The sequence below is a fragment of the Rhinichthys klamathensis genome, unplaced genomic scaffold (assembly GCF_029890125.1).
Source record: "Rhinichthys klamathensis goyatoka isolate OS25496 unplaced genomic scaffold, OSU_Roscu_1.1 h1tg000262l_1, whole genome shotgun sequence".
Classification (NCBI taxonomy): domain Eukaryota; kingdom Metazoa; phylum Chordata; class Actinopteri; order Cypriniformes; family Leuciscidae; genus Rhinichthys; species Rhinichthys klamathensis.
The window spans coordinates 2,431,628-2,453,708 of NW_026606783.1; the positions used below are offsets into that span (position 1 = coordinate 2,431,628).

At 38.2% G+C, this 22,081-nt stretch overlaps 1 protein-coding gene and 1 pseudogene across 1 annotated transcript in view; one reads left to right on the top strand and one right to left on the bottom strand.

The window, feature by feature from the left end:
* The first annotated feature begins 10,375 nt into the window (after positions 1–10,375).
* On the top strand, positions 10,376–12,677 carry LOC130101846 (protocadherin-1-like; annotated as a pseudogene).
* A 5,428-nt stretch (positions 12,678–18,105) lies between these two features.
* The window catches only part of efna3b (ephrin-A3b), a 72,749-nt gene continuing 68,773 nt past the window's right edge, over positions 18,106–22,081 (bottom strand). The window contains exons 4-5 of the mRNA XM_056267753.1: positions 21,675–21,752; positions 18,106–18,406 (exon numbers count right to left, since the gene is read on the bottom strand). Of these exons, the coding sequence (XP_056123728.1) occupies positions 18,285–18,406; positions 21,675–21,752 (200 nt within the window). The 3' untranslated portion in view covers positions 18,106–18,284. The remainder of the gene's footprint in view (positions 18,407–21,674; positions 21,753–22,081) is intronic.

Sequence of the window (22,081 nt, forward strand, 5' to 3'; positions counted from 1 at the left end):
AATCTAGTGTTATTAATAGAAGAATACACAAATAATCAACATTAATCTCTGCTTTTCTTGGCTTATTTCACAGAAGCTATGTTTGGTGATCTAATTGTTATTCTAATCTTTCGATAATGCGTTGGTAGGTGTGAGACAGCGCATTTGTTGTTCTTGTGCTGTCCTACATGACTCAGTGCTTCAGATGGAGAGTAAACGGACTCTTAATTCACACCCACTATAGGCTGGATTTGAGCACTGAAGGCCATGTTTACTAATGTGAAGGAACGGTTTCAATCCGTCTTTAATTCCAAAGACACATCTGAGGGTCAGCTGGGGACAAGCCTGCAGTGCATGCCATCGTTGTCTGTTTGCAGCCATGGGATTGACATTCTGTCCACAAAATGCCCAAATCTTAAAATCTCTCCGCAAAACCCTTCAGAGGGTCATTTCGGTTTGTGGTGGCTCATCCAGACCTTATTTAGCCCCAATCATGCAAACCTGCATCTGCATCACTCATCATTGGTCATTCAGTGTCACATAAGGACAGACTGACCACATTGAGCTGATTTACTGACCTTCAGGAGATTACTGGGCAAATCAGATAGTACAAGAGTTTACTAAATGAATTAGCAGGGAACAGTGATGGACTGAAAGCGTATAAATACACACACATACTCTCACATTCATCTGCTAGAAAGAGACACAAGAGATGTGCCAAGCTTTAAATCTGTACCAAGTTGTTTTGTTGTTTTGGGGCTTTAATGGTTGTGCAATGGAATGATCTTTTATTTTCAGCAATAGGGCATCACATTCGCCCCGAACTGACAAAAAGATATATTGACCGAAAATAAACTTTAGCAATCAAAATCATACTTTACTGTTCCTTACAAAAGCTGGGTAGATCAAACAGTCATTAATTTTTTTGCGCAATGGTCTTTTTGAAAAAAAAAAAAGTGCAATTTTAAACATGTGCATCCTTCTGAAGAAAGGGAAAATCAGGAGAAGAGAGAGCGCAGTTGGATATTTATTGTGGTCTGTTGTTGGAATCCACAGCAATCTCACAGATCTGAATAATAGACTGTGTAATTATTTCCAGATGGCCACAATGCGTCGCTTAAAGTGGAGAGAAACCTGTTGAAAAACTGTCAGGGAGGAGAAGAAATATGTTCACCATCTTGAACACTAATCAGAGGACATGTTTCACTGCTGAAAGAACCAGAAATCTGTTCCTGTAACTTGAAGCAATACAACTGATATTGAGTGTTTTTAGGCGTACTTGTTAAAAACTTTTGAAACGTGCCATAAATCCCGTGTTGACAGTGGAACCAAGACTCTGAATCAGTATTCAGATGCAGATGCAGGTTTCCAAGACTCTGACGCACGCTATTGTTTTCTCGCCAGAAGATATGCAATACATGTTGATTGGATTACTTTTAACAGAGACGAAACACACCTAGAAAACTATTGTTTATGCTTTTGTCAACACAGGAATGAGTGGCCATGATGACTACAAATGATCTTTGGTAAATAACAAGAAAAGAGCTGCACTACGTTTTTTTAGTCCACATAAATTGAAAAAATGTTGAGAATTGACATTCAGGGACAACTGTATTTCATTCCATTGAAAATGGTTATATTACAGTACATTTTAATGTGATTTGATGGAATCGTTACACAAACTGAGCAGGCATCAATTTATGCATATATAATTCTGAAATTCACACTACCGTAATGTTAGTCTAATGCTCACCCAGGTTGCATTACTTTGATCCAAAATACAGTAAAAAACAGTAGCCTAATATTGTGAAGTATTATTACAATTAACCTGTTTAGCAATTTACAAAATAACTTTACTATTTTAATATCTATTTTAAAATGGAATTTATTCCTGTTGTAACTGCCTCACAGCTTTAGTTGAGTTTGTTACTATTTTTTGGTTCCTACCTAAAAATATTAGGAGATCGTAGAGGCGGAACTAATTAGCGCCGACCTTGTGTTCCGCACATAACTAAAAAAGTGGCACTACACCTGAAGTGCTGAGCTAAAACATAGCATCGCAAGAGCTCTTCAAACGAAGTAAATATTAAGAATACAAAGATATCTAGACGTATATTATCTGAGGAAAAGAAGACATGGAAGAAGACTTTAAGCTTTAGCCCAGAAGCAGCCTACGAGGTATGTTTCTTTTGTATCCGGGTTTTCTGTGATATATTTCATGTGCATAGCTTGTGTTAAAGGGTTAGTTCACCCAAAAATGAAAATTATGTCATTAATGACTCACCCTCATGTCGTTCCAAGCCCGTAAGACCTCCGTTCATCTTCAGAACACAGTTTAAGATATTTTAGATTTAGTCCAAGTCAGAGCTTTCTGTCCCTCCATTGAAAATGTATGTACGGTATACTGTCCCTGTCCAGAAAGGAAATAAAGACATCATCAAAGTAGTCCATGTGACATCAGTGGGTTAGTTAGAATGTTTTGAAGCATCGAAAATACATTTTGGTCCAAAAATAACAAAAACTACGACTTTATTCAGCATTGTATTCTCTTCCGGTTCTGTTGTCGATCCGCGTTCAGTGATGCTGATGAGGTAAGACGCTGCTGACGTGTTATCTGGTGCGCCCGAGTTTTGTTCACAGTCTGAGGGAGACGCACGCTGTAAACAAAACAATCTTCGCAAACAAGACTTGCATTTTTTTTGCCCAGCAATTTTTATTTGAACCCAAATATACGGACACACCAGATACACGTCAGCAGCGTCTTACATCATCAGCTTCACTGCGGACTCGTGAACGAGGATTGACAACAGAACCTTTATAATATATTTCCAAGACCCTTGTGATGGTACATCGACTTACAATAGGTTAAATGACACGTCTGCCATAGCCTGACGTGCTCTGTATCGCTTTTACTTGCACTATGTAACTTCGGGTTTCAGGTAGTAACCCGAGCACAAAAAGAACTACAAAACTCGACTGCTTTACGGCATACGTCACTTCCCCCACCACTTCCTCAAATTGTCTGTGGCCTGGGAGTCTCCCGCATATTGATAGCGTCTCCTTGATGCCCGCAAATTAGTTCAAATCTCCCGGAATCTAGAGCGCGCATGCGAGACAGAACATACTGCGCGCATAACATACATAGCGCGAGCACGGCAGAGAGGGAGAGAGCGAGAGACCTTGCGAGTGTGCCTCACGAAAGCTAGTCAACCCGTCACCAAGATATACCTCCCTGAAATTACTTCTTGCAGGTTGGGATGTCTGCCATTGTTGATTCCAAAGCCAGTGCTGGATAAACAGCGAGCGTGCGCGTGCGACAGTAGGCTGCGGTAGGCTAAATTATTTACGACAGCGGTAATGGACAATTCTGCTTCCAACCTGTAGGGCGACCGCTGAGGAAAAGTTACTTAGTGTTGCTTTAATGTGCCCTTCCAAAATAAAAATATGAATTGCTTTAAAAAAAAATATCTCACTGACCCCAAACATTTGAATAACATATATATATATATATATATTATTGTTGGTCAATTGTATCCAAAGCGTATTCAAGGGAATGCAAGAAAGTTATAAAGAATAGAGGCATTCTCATGGGCACCACGGCTCAACACATCAGAACAAGGATGCAAACCGCTAGCCAGGCCACAAATAAGATAATTTTCTTACTTGTACTGTAATTATGTTTATTATGTTTGTCCTGAGGTGGTTTTTGCTTTCAAGCATTTTGACTTGTACTGTAGATCAGTATCACATAATTTGAGGTCACATTTGTCTCTGCCAAATTAAAATGACCTCAGTGTAATGAAATAAACCATGTCATTCATGCGCTTGGGATTTGATTGTCTGGCCTATCAAACATGTACTGCAAACCTGTAATGACACTGTAATGCTATTATGATTCAAGAGGACATATTGATCAAAGCAGATATAGATCTCTGGCTGTATTAGCTATAGTGGTTTTAAGCTCTGTTCTTAAGCTGAAGTTTAGTCAGTCAGTCCTGATCTTAAGAGGATTCACTTTCCTACTATAAATCAAATATGTCCAATTGGATAACATGACTGGAGAATATTTAATGCACCTTGTAGGGATTTAAAAATGCAGTGCTCAATTGGAAAGGCCATTAGAAAATCCACTGCTTATGCCAAGCTGAATTTTGAGGTTGTGTATGTGCTCACATGCTCTGTGTAAAGTAGCAATGTAGCAATACTCCTGAAAACATACTTGATTTGCAGTCATGCATACTGTGTGACGCAAATAGGAGTTGTATGAAAAATGTTTTTTCCGATCCGATCAGTTGAACTTTAAACTTGAACTTTGCAATAAGTACCTTCTTTGATATGGACACATTGGGTCATCAGCATTTTTCATAAAGTGTAAAGTTAAAACAAACATTTGAAATCGCATGTATGTTCCAATTATGTAAGATGAATTTAAATGCTCTTTATTAGATTCATATCAATGGTCATATTTAGAACATACAAATTTAGTTCTGTTCAAGTGGCTAACAATTTATCATTAAATATGTGAACCGCTTAAAACGTTAGGAAAATGTACAGTATTGTTCAAACATTTGTGGTCAGTATGATTTTTTTTAAAGAAACATATTTTTTATTCAGCAAGGATGTATTCAATTGATCAAACGTGGCAGTAATGTCATTTATAATCTCACAAAAGATTTCTATTTCAAATGCTATTCTTTTGATCTTTCTATTAAAAAGAATCATGAAAAAAATGCATCACGGTTTCCACACATTAAACAGCACAACCGTTTTCAAATGTGATAAGAAATGTTTCTTGAGCACCAAATCAGAATGATAAATCATGTGAGGATTATGTAACACTGAAGATTGAAGTAATGGCTGGCGAAAATTCAGCTTTGCCATCAAATAATTAAATTACATTTTAAAATAGAAAAGTGTAAATTGCATTAATATCAATATTACTGTTTACAGTATTTTTGATCAAATAAATGAAGCCTTGATGAGCATGAGCAAGACAAATCTTTTAAAAACATTAAAAAATCGTACTGAGTCCAAACTTTTGAAAGGTAATAGTTTGGCAGTACATATGATTAAATGGATACTAAAAACATAACATACAATAAAAGATAATAAAGAGGAAGAATGTATATATGTGCTTGCAAAATTGGATCATACTGCAACTGCATGGCATCTTTTTCTCTATAGTAACGTAGACGTCATGATTGAGTGAAAGTCTAATTAAGTTTCGTAGTTGTTCTGTGGGAGGGGTGACGTTAATGGACGGGGTGCTGTTATCATCCAGTCAAAGGACAGTGTAATGCAATTAGATTGAAAAGTCTTAAGAGCTCAGACCTCAGCTTTTACCCCGCCCCATCTGCTCATCTACACATGTAAACATAGCCAACACATATGTGTACATTAGTGCAGCTCAATTCCCACATACAATCACCTGGCAGGAAAAAAGAGGATATCTAAATTTGCAAAATATTTGTTCGTACCTTTTATGGACTGAAGATTAAGTAATGGAGTTTATTTAATAGTATGCATTTCTGCCCTGGGTGTTTTAAGGACAAGGTCTGGCCTTAGTTACAATTAATCCATGTCCCTGGGTTCATCTAATTATTCAATTAGGTCAAGACATCCGATATCTATAGCAACCCAACCCAGTGACCCAAGCTGAATGACTCAAATAAAACCAAAGCAACTTCCGGGATTTCATGAGAATTGTTAAAAATGAATGGCTTTACAGCGCTCTAAGGATTTTTTTTCAACTGGTCGGGTCAGTAATTCAAATTTTGACCTGCCCTGCCAAAATGTTTTCTGGCCCCACCAGAAAATGAATTAATGAATTTAGTTGTTTTTATGTTGTTTGATGCATAACCTTAATAAATAAGGTTATGATTCAGATACCAGTTACATTTTATTATTCTCGATTCCAATTTCGATACCACAGCAAAAAATACTAGCCTAATATACATTAAAAATATTATTAGGTAAACGGTCAGTAATAAAAAAAGAACAAATCAATCAAATTCTGAGCACAAATAAAAACAATAGAACAAACATACAAATGAAATAAACAGTGCTTTTCCGGGTTTTTGAGGTAGGTTCAGGTACAGAACAAAGTAATCAAATGTAAAGTAACTGCATGTTCTTCACTGAATGAATTAATAGAATTTATTAAAGTTATTCAAGTTATTCAGTAAAGTGCAATGAGTGTTTTTTTTCTTTATCCTTTGTTGTTTGATTAAAAACACAGGCAGCAGCCAGTATACAGTATTACTCTGCTGTGACTTTAAGACCTAATGCAAGGCTTAAAAAAAATGTGCAAATGATAAACTTTCAGGTCGATGCAGCACTTATTGTCTAATGAACTTATTGTCTAGCCTTAGCATCACTGTCTCATCTAGCTCTAATGGAGTCTAGGAACATTTGTGTTGATTAAAATCCCAATAAATGAAATTGGCTCCAGAACAGAAAATGTCCAATTTTTTATTAAACTCATCCAGGATTTGAATAGGAAATGTGTCAGTATCATATTGGTCGCTGTGCTTAATCGAAATCTTGTGTCAAACTGTATAAAGCTTACAGTTTGAGGATTTTGCTCAGATTCCTTTTTTTGTTCACTGTAACTTTTTCACTTTTGTTGATCTTTTTTTGTGTATATCCCATATTTTATTTCATATTAATCAATGGTTTCCTTTGTTTTTATACTTGATATACACACACACATTATTGTATAATGCTTTTCAGTTATAACAGTAAAAGAACATGATTGGAAATTACATTAACATATTTCTCAGAGGACTGATTTTGGACCGTTAATGGTTTTGGTATTAGTCTGGGGAGCATATTTGTGCTTGCATAATGTGCTAATGCTTAAGCTTCATATACTGCACTGCTGTACTTTATTTCCTACATGACAAACAAATACAAACTGAGTGATGGGCAGAAATTCAGAGTCTATATATAACATTCATCTGTTGAGAGCTGTATGGATGCAGCCTTAAAAAAAGGATTATGCATAAAGAGAGAGGGGATGCCGAAGAGAGAGTGGGAGATGAGATGCCTAGAGGGTTAAAAGCGGAAAAGGATGCAAATCAGAGGGTGACAAAAATTCTCAGCAGTTGGCAAGAGAAACATTTCAGTCATTTTTGCCTCGATACACACTAACTGACTAATGAAACACCCTTTGCCACATATAGACCAGCCGTATGACTGACAGCTCACATGCTTGCCACATTTAGCTTGCAATAGAGGGGACAAGAATGGTGATGATGTCGCTCAGAAATATGAAGTGGCCATTGGCGATACGATTGGACAGTTATTAATATCATTAGTGCTGGATTAGCTCTTTGGTTTTTCCCCACTTCAGTCCTTCCTCTGCCAGCGCTAAGCATTACACTGCTAATCTCATCTCCCTCCAGTAATGACACTTTCACTGTCTAGTGTTTACGGTCATTTTGGAAAATTACAGAGAGAAACAAAATCATCTGGAGCAGGGTGCGAAGGCAAGGTTAATTCTCTGTGTGAAAAATGGCACGATTTGGGCTTCCGGGGAAGCGCTTACACAGAGTAATGAGGCTGCTGAAGGCGCTAATGAGTATGTGGGAATCATTCTGCTTTGAGGAGAATCAAGTAATCGTTTTTCTGAGAAGTATTTTAAGTCGCGCGCAGCATGTCGCCAACATGACTAATCATTATGGGTATGCTAATGGATGCTAATTTATGCTAACATAGTTACACTGGAAGATTATTTCTGATTGGGCCATATGGGGTGAGTGGGTGGGCCTTATTCACACATTAAATTCTCATAACAGATTCCCCTCATTTCACTGAGTCAAGACGGAAACTACGGCAAACCTGGTACCACGGAAACCAACAGTTATAGCACTGAGCAATAGGAAGTGGGTGGAGAGGCTTCCTCTGAAAGTTCAGCAAAGATCAGGAAGTATCTTGTGGAATAAAACAAGACAGATGTCCTCTTTGCATCAGATTTTCTTTTTCTAGATTTAGACATACACAAACCTCTTAAACACAGATATACAGAAAAAAAATGTAAAAACACAAAAAGGGATAGTTTGCCTAAATATAAATATTCTGTCATCATTTACTCACACTGTCCAAAAGTCCTTATTCACTGATAATTTTCTCCTTTAGCGAGCCGTTAAAGGATTAGTTCACTTCAGAATCATAATTTCCTGATAATTTACTCACCCCCTTGTCATCCAAGATATTCATGTCTTTCTCTCTTCAGTTGAAAAGAAATTAAGGTTTTTGAGGAAAACATTCCAGGATTTGTTTCCATATAGTGGACTTTAACGGGAACCAATGGGTTGAGGGTCCAAAATGCAGTTTTAGTGCAGCTTCAAAGGGCTCTAGATGATCCCAGCCGAGGAATAAGGGTCTTATCTAGCGAAATGATGTCATTTTCGAAAAAACGAACAAACATTTATATACTTTTTAACCACAAATGCTCATCTTGCACTAGCTGTGATGCGCCACACATTACGTAATCACGTTGAAAGGTCATGCGTGACGTAGGTGGAAGTACAAACCTATGTTTACAAAGCGAACGCGCAAAAACAAAGTCAAACACCCTTTACAAAAATAAATAAATAAATAAAAGGTAAAACAACGATGTCGGGCGATTTTGAAGTTGGATTTTGAAGAAGTTTTTCGCCCTACCCTACATTTTCCGCCTACGTCAGGTTACCGCCTGACCTTTCCAACGTGATTACGTAATGCGTGAAGTCCTGTATGTGCAAGACGAGCATTTGTGGTTAAAAAGTATATAAATGTTTTTTTTTTTTTAGAAAATAAACAATTGTTTCGCTAGATAAGACCCTTATTCCTCGGCTGGGATCGTCTAGAGCCGTTTGAAGCTGAATTGAAACGGCAATTTGGACCTTCAACCCGTTGGTTCCCGTTGAGGTTCACTATATAGAGAAAAATCCTGGAATGTTTTCCTCAAAAACCTTAATTTCTTTTTACGACTGAAGAAAGACATTAACATCTTGGATGACATGGGGGTGAGTAAATTTTAATTCTGAAGTGAACTACTCATTTAATCACTGTGACTGGATCGTTGAATCATTGAATTGAGTTGAACTGGATCAGTTGAATCATTGAATTGAGTTGAACTAGATCAGTTGAATCATTGAATTGAGTTGAACTGGATCAGTTGAATCATTGAATTGAGTTGAACTGGATCAGTTGAATCATTCAGAATTAATCTTTTTGTGTTCCATGGAATAAATAGCTCCAAAGTCTTACATATTACATGAGTAAACTATTTGATCAATTTCTCCAGAGGTACAGCATCTGTGTTTGCAAATGCAATTTGAGTAGGCTATGTAAGAGTGAATGTAAATGTGTTTTGAAATATGGAATCTTTACAATACATTCATAAGAATTAATTGATTCATTCTGCAAACAATCTGTATACAGAACAACTAAATTTCAACTGTCAATGGAAATATAAAAATATTGATGCACCTGGCTCATATAGTCAATAGCTCTGTTAAAATGTGGCTGTGCAATCACTGTGTTTGTTTCACATGGATATTATATCATAACCTGCTAGACTCAATTCAGATGGTGTAATCCCAGACCCCTCCTCTTATACAACAGATACAGTGGGATTCATTTATGGATAAAGTAAAACTATCTACAATATTATTTTTCTGAAACAGATGAAACAGAGACACCTGGTGGTGACCTTAAAGTTAAACTGCAACGGAATGTATGAGAAGGTCTATGCCACTTAGCGTTTTTTGGGGCCTATTATAAAAAAAAGATTTCCAAATATTAAGGGCTGGAATTTATTAATTATAAAATTATTGTTTTTGTTGTATAGTGAGGTAGAACACATTGATCCTGCTGTTCTCACTCTTGTCCTGCTGATTCAATTATGTATAGGCTAACAGTATTAAACAACCCGAGCTCAGTACATGATCAGTGAAGACCGTTCTAATCCAATCCAATCTTTTAGATATTGATGAGGCAAATAAATGTATCTGTAACACCTGTCCTGTGGACTACTATATTTCAACATGCTATATTTGCAGTGAGATGCTTGGTGTACAAACGCAATAAAAATTTGAAATGCTGTTATCATTTACTCGCACATGTAATTGCAAACCTGCATGAAGACATTGGATCCCTTTCAGTTTTAGTGTATGGACAAAAAAAAATCCTTCAAAATAGTTTTGTTTATGTTCACAGAAGAAATCCATAGAGGTATAGGATGACATGAGCATGGGAAGCCATATGATGACAGATTTTTCATTTTTGGGTGAACTATTATTTTAAAAGCCAAAAAGAAGAAACCAGAAACTACTGTGGCTGGGCTGCCAATGCGATGTTGTCAAGCCATGCTAAGATGCATTTTGCTTATCCTCTGTTGCTCTAAACCACAGAGACCCCAATTGATCGTGAGACTTTTGAGGACTGTCACAGCCTTTTAAAGGGCAATCCTTGTTTCCTAAAATTTGAGGTGTCAATTACAGACTTTTTTTCAACTCTGGTGGCCAGCGACAAAGATTCTGGAAGTAACGGCATTGCTGATTACACACTAATGACCAGCCTGAAGGTGCAGACGGTTTCAGTTTGCAAGTGGTACAAGACTCGGATGACACATTTTGACATTTTATTGGGCAATCTGGATAGAGAGCAGCAAGATTCATACGACCTGAACATAAAAGGGGTTGATGGTTGGTGGCCCTCCACCCCGCTAGAGTTATGCCCTGCTCAGGATCACCATTACAGATGCCAATGAACCTAAATTTGAGGAGTCACACTATGATGGTGAACTGCCAAAAAAACAGCCCAGTGGGTCGTTCTGTTCTACAAAGCAAGGCCAGTGACTCTGACATGGGGCCCAACGGAAAGGTGATCTACAACAAGCAATACCAGTAGTCCAAGTCATTTCAAGCATTAACCACAACACAGGCACCATTTTTATCAAAGGCTCTGTTGATCATGTAGAAATCAGCATTCTCAAGTTCTACATCCAAGCTAAAGATAACGGAAAGCTCCAAAGTCCTTGTATCAGAGTGAAAAATCAGAATGACAACACACCTTTTATCAGGATCCAAGGCATCGGACTTGTGAAGCATGAAGAAGGCGTGGCTAAAACATCGGAGAACATGCCTGTGGGCACAACTGTGGCTCAGGTGGATGTATCAGATTGTGATGAGAGTGAAAATGCAGTTGTGACCTGTGTGGTCACTGGGGACATCCCATTCCAGCTGCGTTTAGTTTGTGAAAACAGTAATGACCACAAGATGAAGTACTTCCTCCGGTGCACTACTGGACTATGAGGGGATCAAAGACTACAGGATTGGAATTGTGGCAGTGGATTCTGGCAACCCTGTACTGTCAAGCACAAACTCCCTGATGGTGCAAGTGACATACATGAATGACAACTCCCCGGTCTTCTCATCCACTTTGTATGTGATAGACTTTGCTGAGGAGAATCAGCCAGGTGACAAGGTTTTGGATGTGGTAGCCACAGATGCAGACAGTGGGAGTAATGCTGAGTTGACATACAATATCCCTAAGGAGATTTTCGAAATTAACCCCAACACAGCAGAAGAACGTGTCACAAGCCAGTTGGGCCGTGAACAATTACAGCCGTTTCACACCGCAAGCTTGAGCTTCGCTTCAGCTTCACATCAGTGTTACTACATCGTCACTGCAGCTGCAGACGCGCGAGAGTATTCACATTGAAAGTGTTTGTACAGCGTGACAAAAGCAGTTCCAGTGCTTTTGTTTACGTCATCTACCTTGAGCCAAAACCCTCGCTTCACTGCTGCTGACGCAACGCTCCTGCTTGACACTTACTGCTCCTGCTCCCGATGTGAATGCACTCAATTGTTAACATGCACGCCAAGAAATATGCGCTGCTCACGTGCCGCTCAAGCTTTCGGTTTGAAACGGCCATCAGATTACAATAAATTTCTAGTCACAGCAGCTGATAAAGGTGTGCCAAGCTTGAGAGGAACCGCCACTGTTGTTAAGGTCTCTGTAGAACCTGACAAAGTTACAGAGAGAGGCACGCCACCACTCCATACAACTGCACTGGTTCACATCTATGTGAATGAGACAAATGGCAATGCCTCCCATGCTGAAGGACTTGAACACGGTCTTAATACGGCACAAGAAATGGACAATGCAGGAGATCCTGATTATTCTCAAGACCAGCAAAATAAAATTCTCCTTGCAATCTCGATCAGCTTTATAACCACTGAGGTTTTTCTAATCATTATAGTGGTGATGGCTACCAGATATGTTGTTCTGAAAGAAAACAAAAGTGGCTACCAAGCAGGCAAGAGGGAGAACAAAGACCTCTATGCCCCCAAACGATAGCTTAAAAGCAACAACAACAACAACAACAAGGCCTAAAAAGGCTTAAAGTTCAACCACATGATTGATAGCCTCAATGATAGTCCTTGGATTTCCCTGCCGTTTGACTACCTCCCTGGGACAACACACTATCGGTCTAATTCTCCTCTGCCACCCATTTAGCTCCAACCTCAGTTGCTTTCTGCCTTTAGATATACCAGACTGTGCTGGACCTGCCAACCACCAACACCAAAACTAGGTACAACCCTCCAAAATGTAGCAGCAAACAGGTAGGAGGCAACTTCCAAAGACTGGAATGGTACCACAGAACTGGACTAAGGGGGTGTATTAGGAGCTGGAAGTGGAACTGAATAAATGTCAAACCAAACCTGCACTAATCACAAAGCAATCATGAACATTGTGACATGCATGCTTTATTTGTCAGCATTTTTTGATTTACTATTTTTTTTGTGCAGTTCTACAATATGATTTATGCACTGAAGGAACCATACAACTTATTATAACCATATCTCATGCAAATGAAGACAATATTACATTGTCTTATATGACATTTTATCTCAAAATATAGAGCTACTTTTAATATACCCATTGAAATACATTTGTGGAGTAATAACCTTCAGGTCAGGTCAGAGAGATTTTTTATAGTTGAATGGCAAACCGAAGCTGCACTGATCATGAAGCATGCACATCACTTGATTAAAAGAAGTGTGTTTTATTTGCTTTTTTACAGTATCATTTATGCTCTGGAGAAACCATATGACTTATTTTTAATTATATCTCATGTAAATGGAGACAATGTTACCGTTACACTGTCTTATTTGACATTTTATTTTCATTAGAGGGAATTTTTCAGTTGTACATTGTTTATTGCTGCCCCTTAAAATAAAGAGCTACTTTCAATATACCCTTTGAAACATTTGTGGAGTACTGACCTTCAGGCCAGAGAGAGGTACCTTGTTTTTATGAGTTTTGCTTTGAAAGAATCTTTTCTAAAGTTTTGCTGTTTTTTTTTTTTTGTATGGAAGAAAAAAAAGGTGTGTTGAATAGGTTCAATGAAAGCCAACTTGGATTGTTTGTAAATTTAATTTTGGATTTTTGCCCTTGCTATATCACATTTTACCAATAAACATTTGCTTTTTGTTCAAATCTTTTAAAAGCCTAAAATGGATAGGCCTACATCACATTACATTATGAAGCTAAGATTGTCACCATAATGGTTTACTTTCATTGTGTTTTCAGTTAGCCTTTGATTAGTGAGGTAACAGCATTGTGCTCTTTTCATTCGTAGAACACGATACGTTTTTGATTAGGCATTGAGGGGGGATATATCTTCTTGTCTGATACCAGAACTGACTGCCTATGAGCAAAGATAGTTAGGCCTACCTCCAGGACCAGGTTGTGTAGGCTACTTCTGCTAGTTCCTGCGGCAGCTGAGCGATTAAAGTCGACATGAAACAGAAGCTGCGATAGTCTTTTCTTCCGAAACGTGATATATCCGCGTGAAACTACATATAGGCCCTCGATGTAGGCCTATATGTAAACGGCTAAAAGATGTAGGGCTGGACTTGATTTTGTCCATCTTGAATTGATTGGATCGTTGTTGTGGTTTGCTATTGTGATCTCATGTGAGTGACACATTGTCCTGCTATTGCAGCGATCAACGAGAGCACATTAATTGTAGGCCTACTGCAATAATATTTCATTAAAAAATTAAATAAAAAGAATCGTCATTCGTGACTAAATCGTGAATTTAACCAACAGGGAGATGCTGATTGACTCCCTTTACTAAACTTTGCAGGTATTTATTTGTTTTAACTTTTTTGTTACTGAGGTTTTCCTACATGCACTAATACTCACTGCAGATGTTCAGTTAATTGTTGGGCATGTCTACGCCATTATACTGGTGGTCTACTTTCATGGGGAATTTTACTCATTAGCTCCATCATTTGATTTAACGAGGCGTCTTTGTCCTGTTCCCACAGCAGATGAAGTCAGCGTCTGCTCGGTGTGGCCGGTAGCACAAAGCAGCGGGTGTCTGACTCTGCTGGATCCGATCAATCGCCGTTATTGTTACAGGGTGTTCAGACGGGTTACTCACGCGCCAAGCCACAGAGAGTCATTAACGGAACGTCAGTCATCATAGGCTATACAAGTTTGTGTCTCAACACGTAGCGCCGAATCAAACGCCACTCTATTAAGATGAGAGAAATATAATTATTGCATGCTAATTCAGTTTAGCAACATCTATTCTGTAACTATGATTAGAGTTAGGCCCGTCCACACTAATCGATAACTATATTAGCCTCCACACAGGGCCGATAAAGTTGTTTGTTGAGACGTTACTCAGTATCCCATGATCTATGCACTTACCATCTCATTACAATTAAGTACAAATTAATGTATTCAGTTTGTTCAGGCACTAAAACAGTCCAATACATTAATCAAACTTAGTTTTTATGTTAAAATAATGAAGATTTCTGTGCCCCCCCCAAGCCCCCCCCCCCCCCCCCCCCCCCCCCGTTATTATTTTATATTGTAGTATTTTATCAAATATATTTTTAGTGCAGTCTAAATTAATGTTAGAAATAAAGCAAATTACTATAACTCAACTAAATAACTAGAAAATAAATAAATAAATACAAAAACACTTATTGAATTGATTATTGAGGCCTACTGTGTAAATTTTCATTCTGCTTTCAAAAGGCTGGTTGGAATTTATGATATTAATTGCATTTATAATTATTTTATTGTATTGTTTAAAAAAAAAAAAATAAGAATTTGTACATAATTTTGTATACATAAATAAACTGGTAAAGTAGGCTAATCTTGCACACAGACAATTATGTAGTTATAAGTTGGCCCAAGAAAGATTGCACAGGATGTAAAAATTGCTTGGATGGGTCTTATTTTTAAAAAGTGACATGCCAAGCTCCGCAATGTCGATTGATATGTAGAAATATCTTCACGAAGAAGTGATTAGATAAGAGGGTCCCAGCATCAGGTCGGCCTCTGATAGTAATCCTTTCATCTTTGGGCTGCTTGCTTCTCACACACTGCGCAGAGATAACCAACACTATGATAATAGACTCAAAAGAGACGATAGAGTGAACAAAATACAAGAGATTACAAGATTGGAAAAGTATGGCTTGTTTTTGATGACAGCAGTGGGAAACCTGAAACTACATTTTATTTGCCGATGGGGAATCAGAGTGAGGGGGAGATAATGTTTGTGTAGGCTACTCTCATTAGATTTAGTCCTTTGGTTTCATCTGACAGTGATCAAATTCAGAAGGACATTTCAATACCCAAACAGACGAGTTCATAAACTGTGTTGTTGTGTAACAAATATGAATCAAAGGCTTGGTTTTTTTTTTTAGCATGATTATTATTATTATAAGCTTTGTTATGGTTTGTTCAGTTTACAATTTCTTTTTTCAAGTTCTTTAAATTCATTCCAGTTGAAGGTAAACATGATTGTAATTGGTTGTTTCCAACACTAATAAATGCTTTTGTTGTTTCCTCCAAAACAATACAGTTTCTTTGACTCGCACCCACTCACACAGAAAATGCCTAGACTAAACAATGGAAAACAGCTTGCATAAACACACGCATTCACACCGTCCTCTAGCTTTATTACCTTTTGATCTCTCATTCTTTCGTACACACACACACACACACACTGAAAGGTAATTTAGGCTAGTTTTAAAACAAACATCAAGTTCTAACAATTGCAGTCTAACACACACGCACACACACAAACAATTCTCGTGTCCAAGCTTTTGTAAGTGCAACATTTGAAGAGTGATACTTTGCCTGATCCACTCTTCTGAAATATTACATTTTTCCATCTGAAAAAAAAAACGAACCCCCGAAACCCAAATGCACAAAAAACTACTTATCCTCAACCCAACGACTTTGAAGACAACATGAAACAAATTAAATGTAGATTCAAGTCTGTAAATTATCATTCAGAGCATTCAAATTAGTGTTCAGTTTGTTCTGAAGTTGCTCTAAATCGGTGAACCCACAGCAGCCGTAGTAATGGAATATAAAGCAGACGTAATGTTCCACATAAACTGAAATGATTTTTCAGAGCAATAGCAGAATGATACAATTAACGGCTTTATCAATTGTTTAAAGACAGCCTGTAGGTGTGAGAGAAGGTGTCCATTATGAATCTAAGTTAGAAAACCTCTACCACACATAATTTCTCCTAAACCACATGCCTTTGCTAGTTTAAGCAGTATTTGCATGTCTCTAGAGCGAGAAGCAGCGCTGGTTGCTATTATCATGAGCCATGATATGATGTCGTCGTTACCACCATGATAAGGTTCTATGTAAAAAGAGTTAGAACCTTAATTTTGAACCTTGTTGTAAAATGATTAATGCATACACTGCCGTTTATCCCTTGAAAAGCTTGTAAGAATGCAATAACTACCCGCCCAGAAGCATTTGTGTGCTTGTATTACTCTTGGCAAAAGTGTCACTAGAAATGTTGCCAGTAATTGCTGTTATTTCTTTTCGTGTGTGTTGTTCTGATGTCCTGCTGGACTCTAGTGCCTTTAGGTGTGTGTATAGCTGAATAACTGTTGCCGTAGAAACAGATTATAACCACCAGACCCCTCAATTTCCATTTGGTCTTGCTGATCATCACCACCGAAAGAAGTCAAGTAGCAAGCAGTGACAACCGGTTCGAACTGGAACAATCCCGCTGAGGATGGTTTGGAGTTCTTCCGAATCCAGCGGGTATCAGTGTGGTGAGCGGAGATCGTCCACAATGTCCACACATAAATAAATGCATGTGTTTTATGTACAGTGTCTGTGTAGGTGTCCATCTCCTGTTCAAGTCCATAAAGTCTAGAGGAGATTATTCCAGCATCACTGAGCTAATGCACTCACACACTCACTTACTTGCTCTCTCAGACACTCACCCACCCACTCAGTCTCACACACACACACACACACGCTCTCTCACACACACATTCTCACTCACTGTCTCACTCACTCACTCACTCACTCACTCACTCTTAAAGCACCTTTTATCAAAAGGAAGAAGGAAAGAAAACAACAACAAAAAGCTATTTGGCTTCTTTTTGTCTCATTGTGTTTAATGCGTTTGTGCAGGCGTTCGTGCGAAATCACTTCTTTCTCAATTTTCTGCATCACAGAACAACCATATCGGCCCCTGCTTTCATGTGTGACCATGATACGTTCAAATAAGAATCAGATGTAATTGGATTTTTTTAACGCTTTATAAATTGTCGCCTCGTCAATAAAAAAAGTACAAAATGAACTGATTTCGAGTCTTTGAGATTTCTATTATAGACTTGTTTAAACTCATCAAATGAATATTGCTGTTCATCCCTGACGGCAATTACATGATCATCCAGCGGTTTGTACGTCTCTCTGGCAACAGAAACACACAGAGAGAAACAAACACTTTTGGAATTGGATTAAACGGTGGTTCAGATATTTTTCCGGGTTCGAGCGAAGAGTAACCTGAGCTCCTCGACGGTTTCATTTTCAGATCTCATCAAACAGAATCTGAGACGCTTTTAAACTCTTAACCTGCCAATTCACAGATAATGGAGCCATCAAACCTTCACAGCGAAGGAACGATCCACTCCGCCCCCAAGCACCAAAGGCGCCACACAAACACATAAACACACACACACACACACATACAATCTGCACTATTGAAACCGAAATGGCATAGTACTCATTATGGTGTTCAAATCTGTAGTATCGTCTGCACGACATGAAAACTATGTCGCATGAAAACAACTGTTGAATTGTGGGCTGGTGCTTGACACTTCGTAAGCTGCTGCAGCGTCAAGTGTTCCATTTATTTCCTGTTCCTTTCCCAGTTTTTAGTGGCAAACTTATCGGCCCTGGATCCTCCCTTTCCCCCCTCCCCCCAAGGCCTCGTTGGTGTGGTGACGGATAGAAGGTGGATGCTAGGAGACAGAGAGGGCGATGAAGAAAAGTGATGCCACGGTTAGGAGAAGGCGATCTCTGGATGGACTGCTACCGCTGATGCTCTTCTCCAATTTAGGGACCTCGGGATTATCATAGTCATCTAGAGACAGACAGACAGATCAAAATTACCAGCTGGTCTAGACACCATTGTTGCGTGACTCACTAAGGTATAGAAAACCAGCTGAGGCCTAAGGGAAGGAGTTCAAAATAAAACGTGTTGACTCAGCCAGGTATGCTCTGAAGATGTCTGTGTTTGTGTGGAGCAGACAAGCTTCATTGTGAACACAACAGAGACTAAAATGTAACTATTATCAGCTACAAGAGGAATGTCCGATGTGCCCAAATAATCGATGGAATTTTGCAACATCATCAACGGAGACGAACATCTAACATAACCGGTTTGCTGGTGTCTGCGACTGCGAGCGGGTGTCTTCCAGCTCAGGGACACAAGTTTATAAACACACGTCTTCACTTACAGGTGAAAAGGAACAGTGTGTGACGCAAATTAGTTGCCAAAAAAAAAACAAAAAAACATCTCCAGACACGCACACATTAAGTGAGTGTGTTTTTGACAGAATAATATGATGTTACACCACTCAGACAAAGGATGTGACAGTTTTTCCAGAGACATCGGGGGTGCTAATTTTCCTTTTATCACCTTTTTACGCAGATAGCATTAAATGAACATTTGAATCACAACAGTATTTAACTATGAGACTTAATATTATTATCATTCTTGTTTAAATCCGTTTCTATAGTCTGTATTTTTTGCTTTTTATATTCCTTTTAATAAAGTTTTGTGTTAAATAATATCCGTCAATATTAAAAGTGTACAAGTCACTGTGCAAATAAAGTGCATTATAACCACTATGGCAGGGCAATGTTTGATTGACAGGAGTCCTTGGATGCCAGGCAGGAGAGAAGAGCTGTGTGGGATGTTCTGGAACATGTTTACCTGCTGGAATTCAACACTCTGTGCCAACATCCACAACTCGGGCCAGATACAATCACATGACCTGGAAGAATAGATGTCTACAGCTTGTCAGTTTGCTTGAATTTGTACTGTGTTGTGTCATCCGACTTTGTGAAGTTGTTTTTCGTTTGGAGAATGGATTACAGAAATGTTTGATGACCTTGTCCTATCAGTGACCTGAACGGGAAGTCGAATCTCACATTACGGAACACAAAGAACTTTGCATCAGATATAATATTGTACTAACACTGTACAATAAGGTTCAAATGGCTAACATAAGTTTAAGTTTGTATTCAGGTATAAAAAACAATTTACAACAATTTTACAGCATTCATTAATTTGGGTTAATGTCAATAAATAAACTGATGTTCATTGTTAATTCAAGTTTGTTTATACATTAGCTAACGTTGATTTCTACGACAAAATGTTAAAAATATAGATACATTCAGCAAAGACACATTAAACTGATCAAAAGATACAGTACATATTTTTATATTGTTACAAAAAAAACGATATTTCACATAAATGCAGTTCTTTTGAACTTTATATATTCAGCAAAGAATCCTGAAAAAAATGATCATGTTTCCACAAAAATATTAAGCAGAACAACTGTTTTCAACAGTAATAATTAATAAATAAATAAATAAACGAATAAAAAAGGGAATAAATGTTTCTTGAGCACCAAATCAGCATATTTATTAGCTTTGCATTACATGATTAAATTGCATTTTAAAATTAAAATGTTTTTTTCAACAGCTATTTTAAATCGTAATCATTTCATAATATTACCGTTTTTATTGTATTTTTGATAAAAAAGCAGCCTTGGTGAGCATAAGAGACTTAAAAAAACATTTAATAAAAATGCACATAGTCACCAAACCTTTGAAAGGTGGTGTATATATACAAACGAATTCTATTTTAGATTAATAAATGCTGTAAAAGTATTGTTCATTGTTAGTGTAGGATGTCTTTTGCATTAACTGATAAATTAGCCAATATTCCTTAATACAAGCAGGAAATGGTTTGTTTTTATTGTTAGAAAAAGCATATAAAGAGAATGGTATGAGCACAATGCCACACACATCTTCTTCTTGCTCTCTATTATTCCCCAAAGGCCAAATAAAAGTTGCCTTTGTGTTTCTTGCATCTGTATTTGTGATTGCCTGCGTGTTTGTGCGAGTCGCTCTGTACTAATATCATGAATTCCTTTCGTACCGTAAAACACACTGCCATTAATGGGACTATCTGCTCCAGCAGATTTACAGAACTGACATTAAGAATCCTGCAAATGAGAATTTATGTTTCTAACGACTTCAGAATCCAATTTTATTTAAATTAGTAAGTGCTTATGTATTTTTTTCTTTTATTTTAAAAGCATTTGGAGCATTCTAGAGTTTAATGTGGCAGTTTTGTGAGTAACTTTTGATTTGTTTGTAGAAGTGCACAACTTTAGGAATGTATAATTTCCATTGTTTTTTTTAAGTTGGTCAATACTAATAGGACAGCAGTGAGAGGGTTTCTTTTGTCTATTGGACACAGATGTATGGAGCAGTACTGAGATGTGTGGCTTCCTGAGACCCAGCTGGCCTCTTGCGGTTGTTCTCTTCCCCTCTCTGGCCTGTTTGAAAACTGAACCCCTGATCGGAGCAAGCGGGAGAGAGCCGGTACTCAGATTCCAGTTATTGGAAATCGTTGGGTGGCTCTGACCCAGAGACGACCCAAAACACATCCACATCCATCTGTCTCAAAACACACGCTCAGAAAAAAACACGAACAGATCGATGCCTCTTTATTCCTTAAAAACACTTGAAGTCAAATCAATTTATTTTCTCTCATTTAAATGGTGCGGTCGCCGCTGTCCTTGAGTCAGGTTACCGCGTGCGGTGGTGAGGAAGTGCAGGATGTGACTGTACTGGGAACTGGAGGGCTAGTTCTGCCACTGCTAATCAGCGCTAACACTAGCCTAGGCGCTAATCAAGCTAACTATAGCCAGGCAGCTCACGCTTCGTTTGCCTTTTAGCTTGTGGCTTCATTAGTGTCAGTCATTGCCCATAAGATGCGTGTTAGCAGATATAGGCTACTGTGTTTGTTTGGTATACGCCGTGTGGCAGGAAAAGCAAATCTCATCAAAAGTTGATCTCATCTTTTATTACACATTCAAATGACATGAAGTGGATTTAGCTTCTTAACTTCACACCCAATTTGATTTATAACAATAAATCCGCTCTTACACGCACACGCGTGATTTATGAGCTTGCTGTGTAAATACGAAAGAGGCGTGTGGATGCCAAAGATCTGGGCGTAGAAACCTTGGGTGTAAATGTCAACTTAGTCAGTGATTTATATGCATATGTATAAGTGTCGGTGTGGTCCGTCTGGTGTGTGCGTAACTCACCGAGGTCATCGATTTTGATGTTAGGTCTTAGAGTGTAGTCTGGCTCTGTGGGCTGGGGCTCATCATCTGAATCAGATGCTGGGAAGACATGAAAGGAGAATCAGAACACACACTCTCCCCTCTCTCTGAAGGATCTTATACATGCTCTCAAAGGCCTTGGGAATTTATTTGTAAGCTCCTCCAGGTCATACAGCACTGGACTGGATGGAGGCTACTTACATCAAAGGGATGCGTTATAAATCACGAAACAATGGTCTACTAGTCGACAACTTGTCTAACAACTAACAATTATCAACAGTCAAGGGATTAACTGGGGTCCCACCAGTGAGCACTAGGGGACCCAAGGAAAATTTGTTAAGAATTTTTTAGGGCTATCAAAATGATGACAATGTCAATTTTTATTTAAT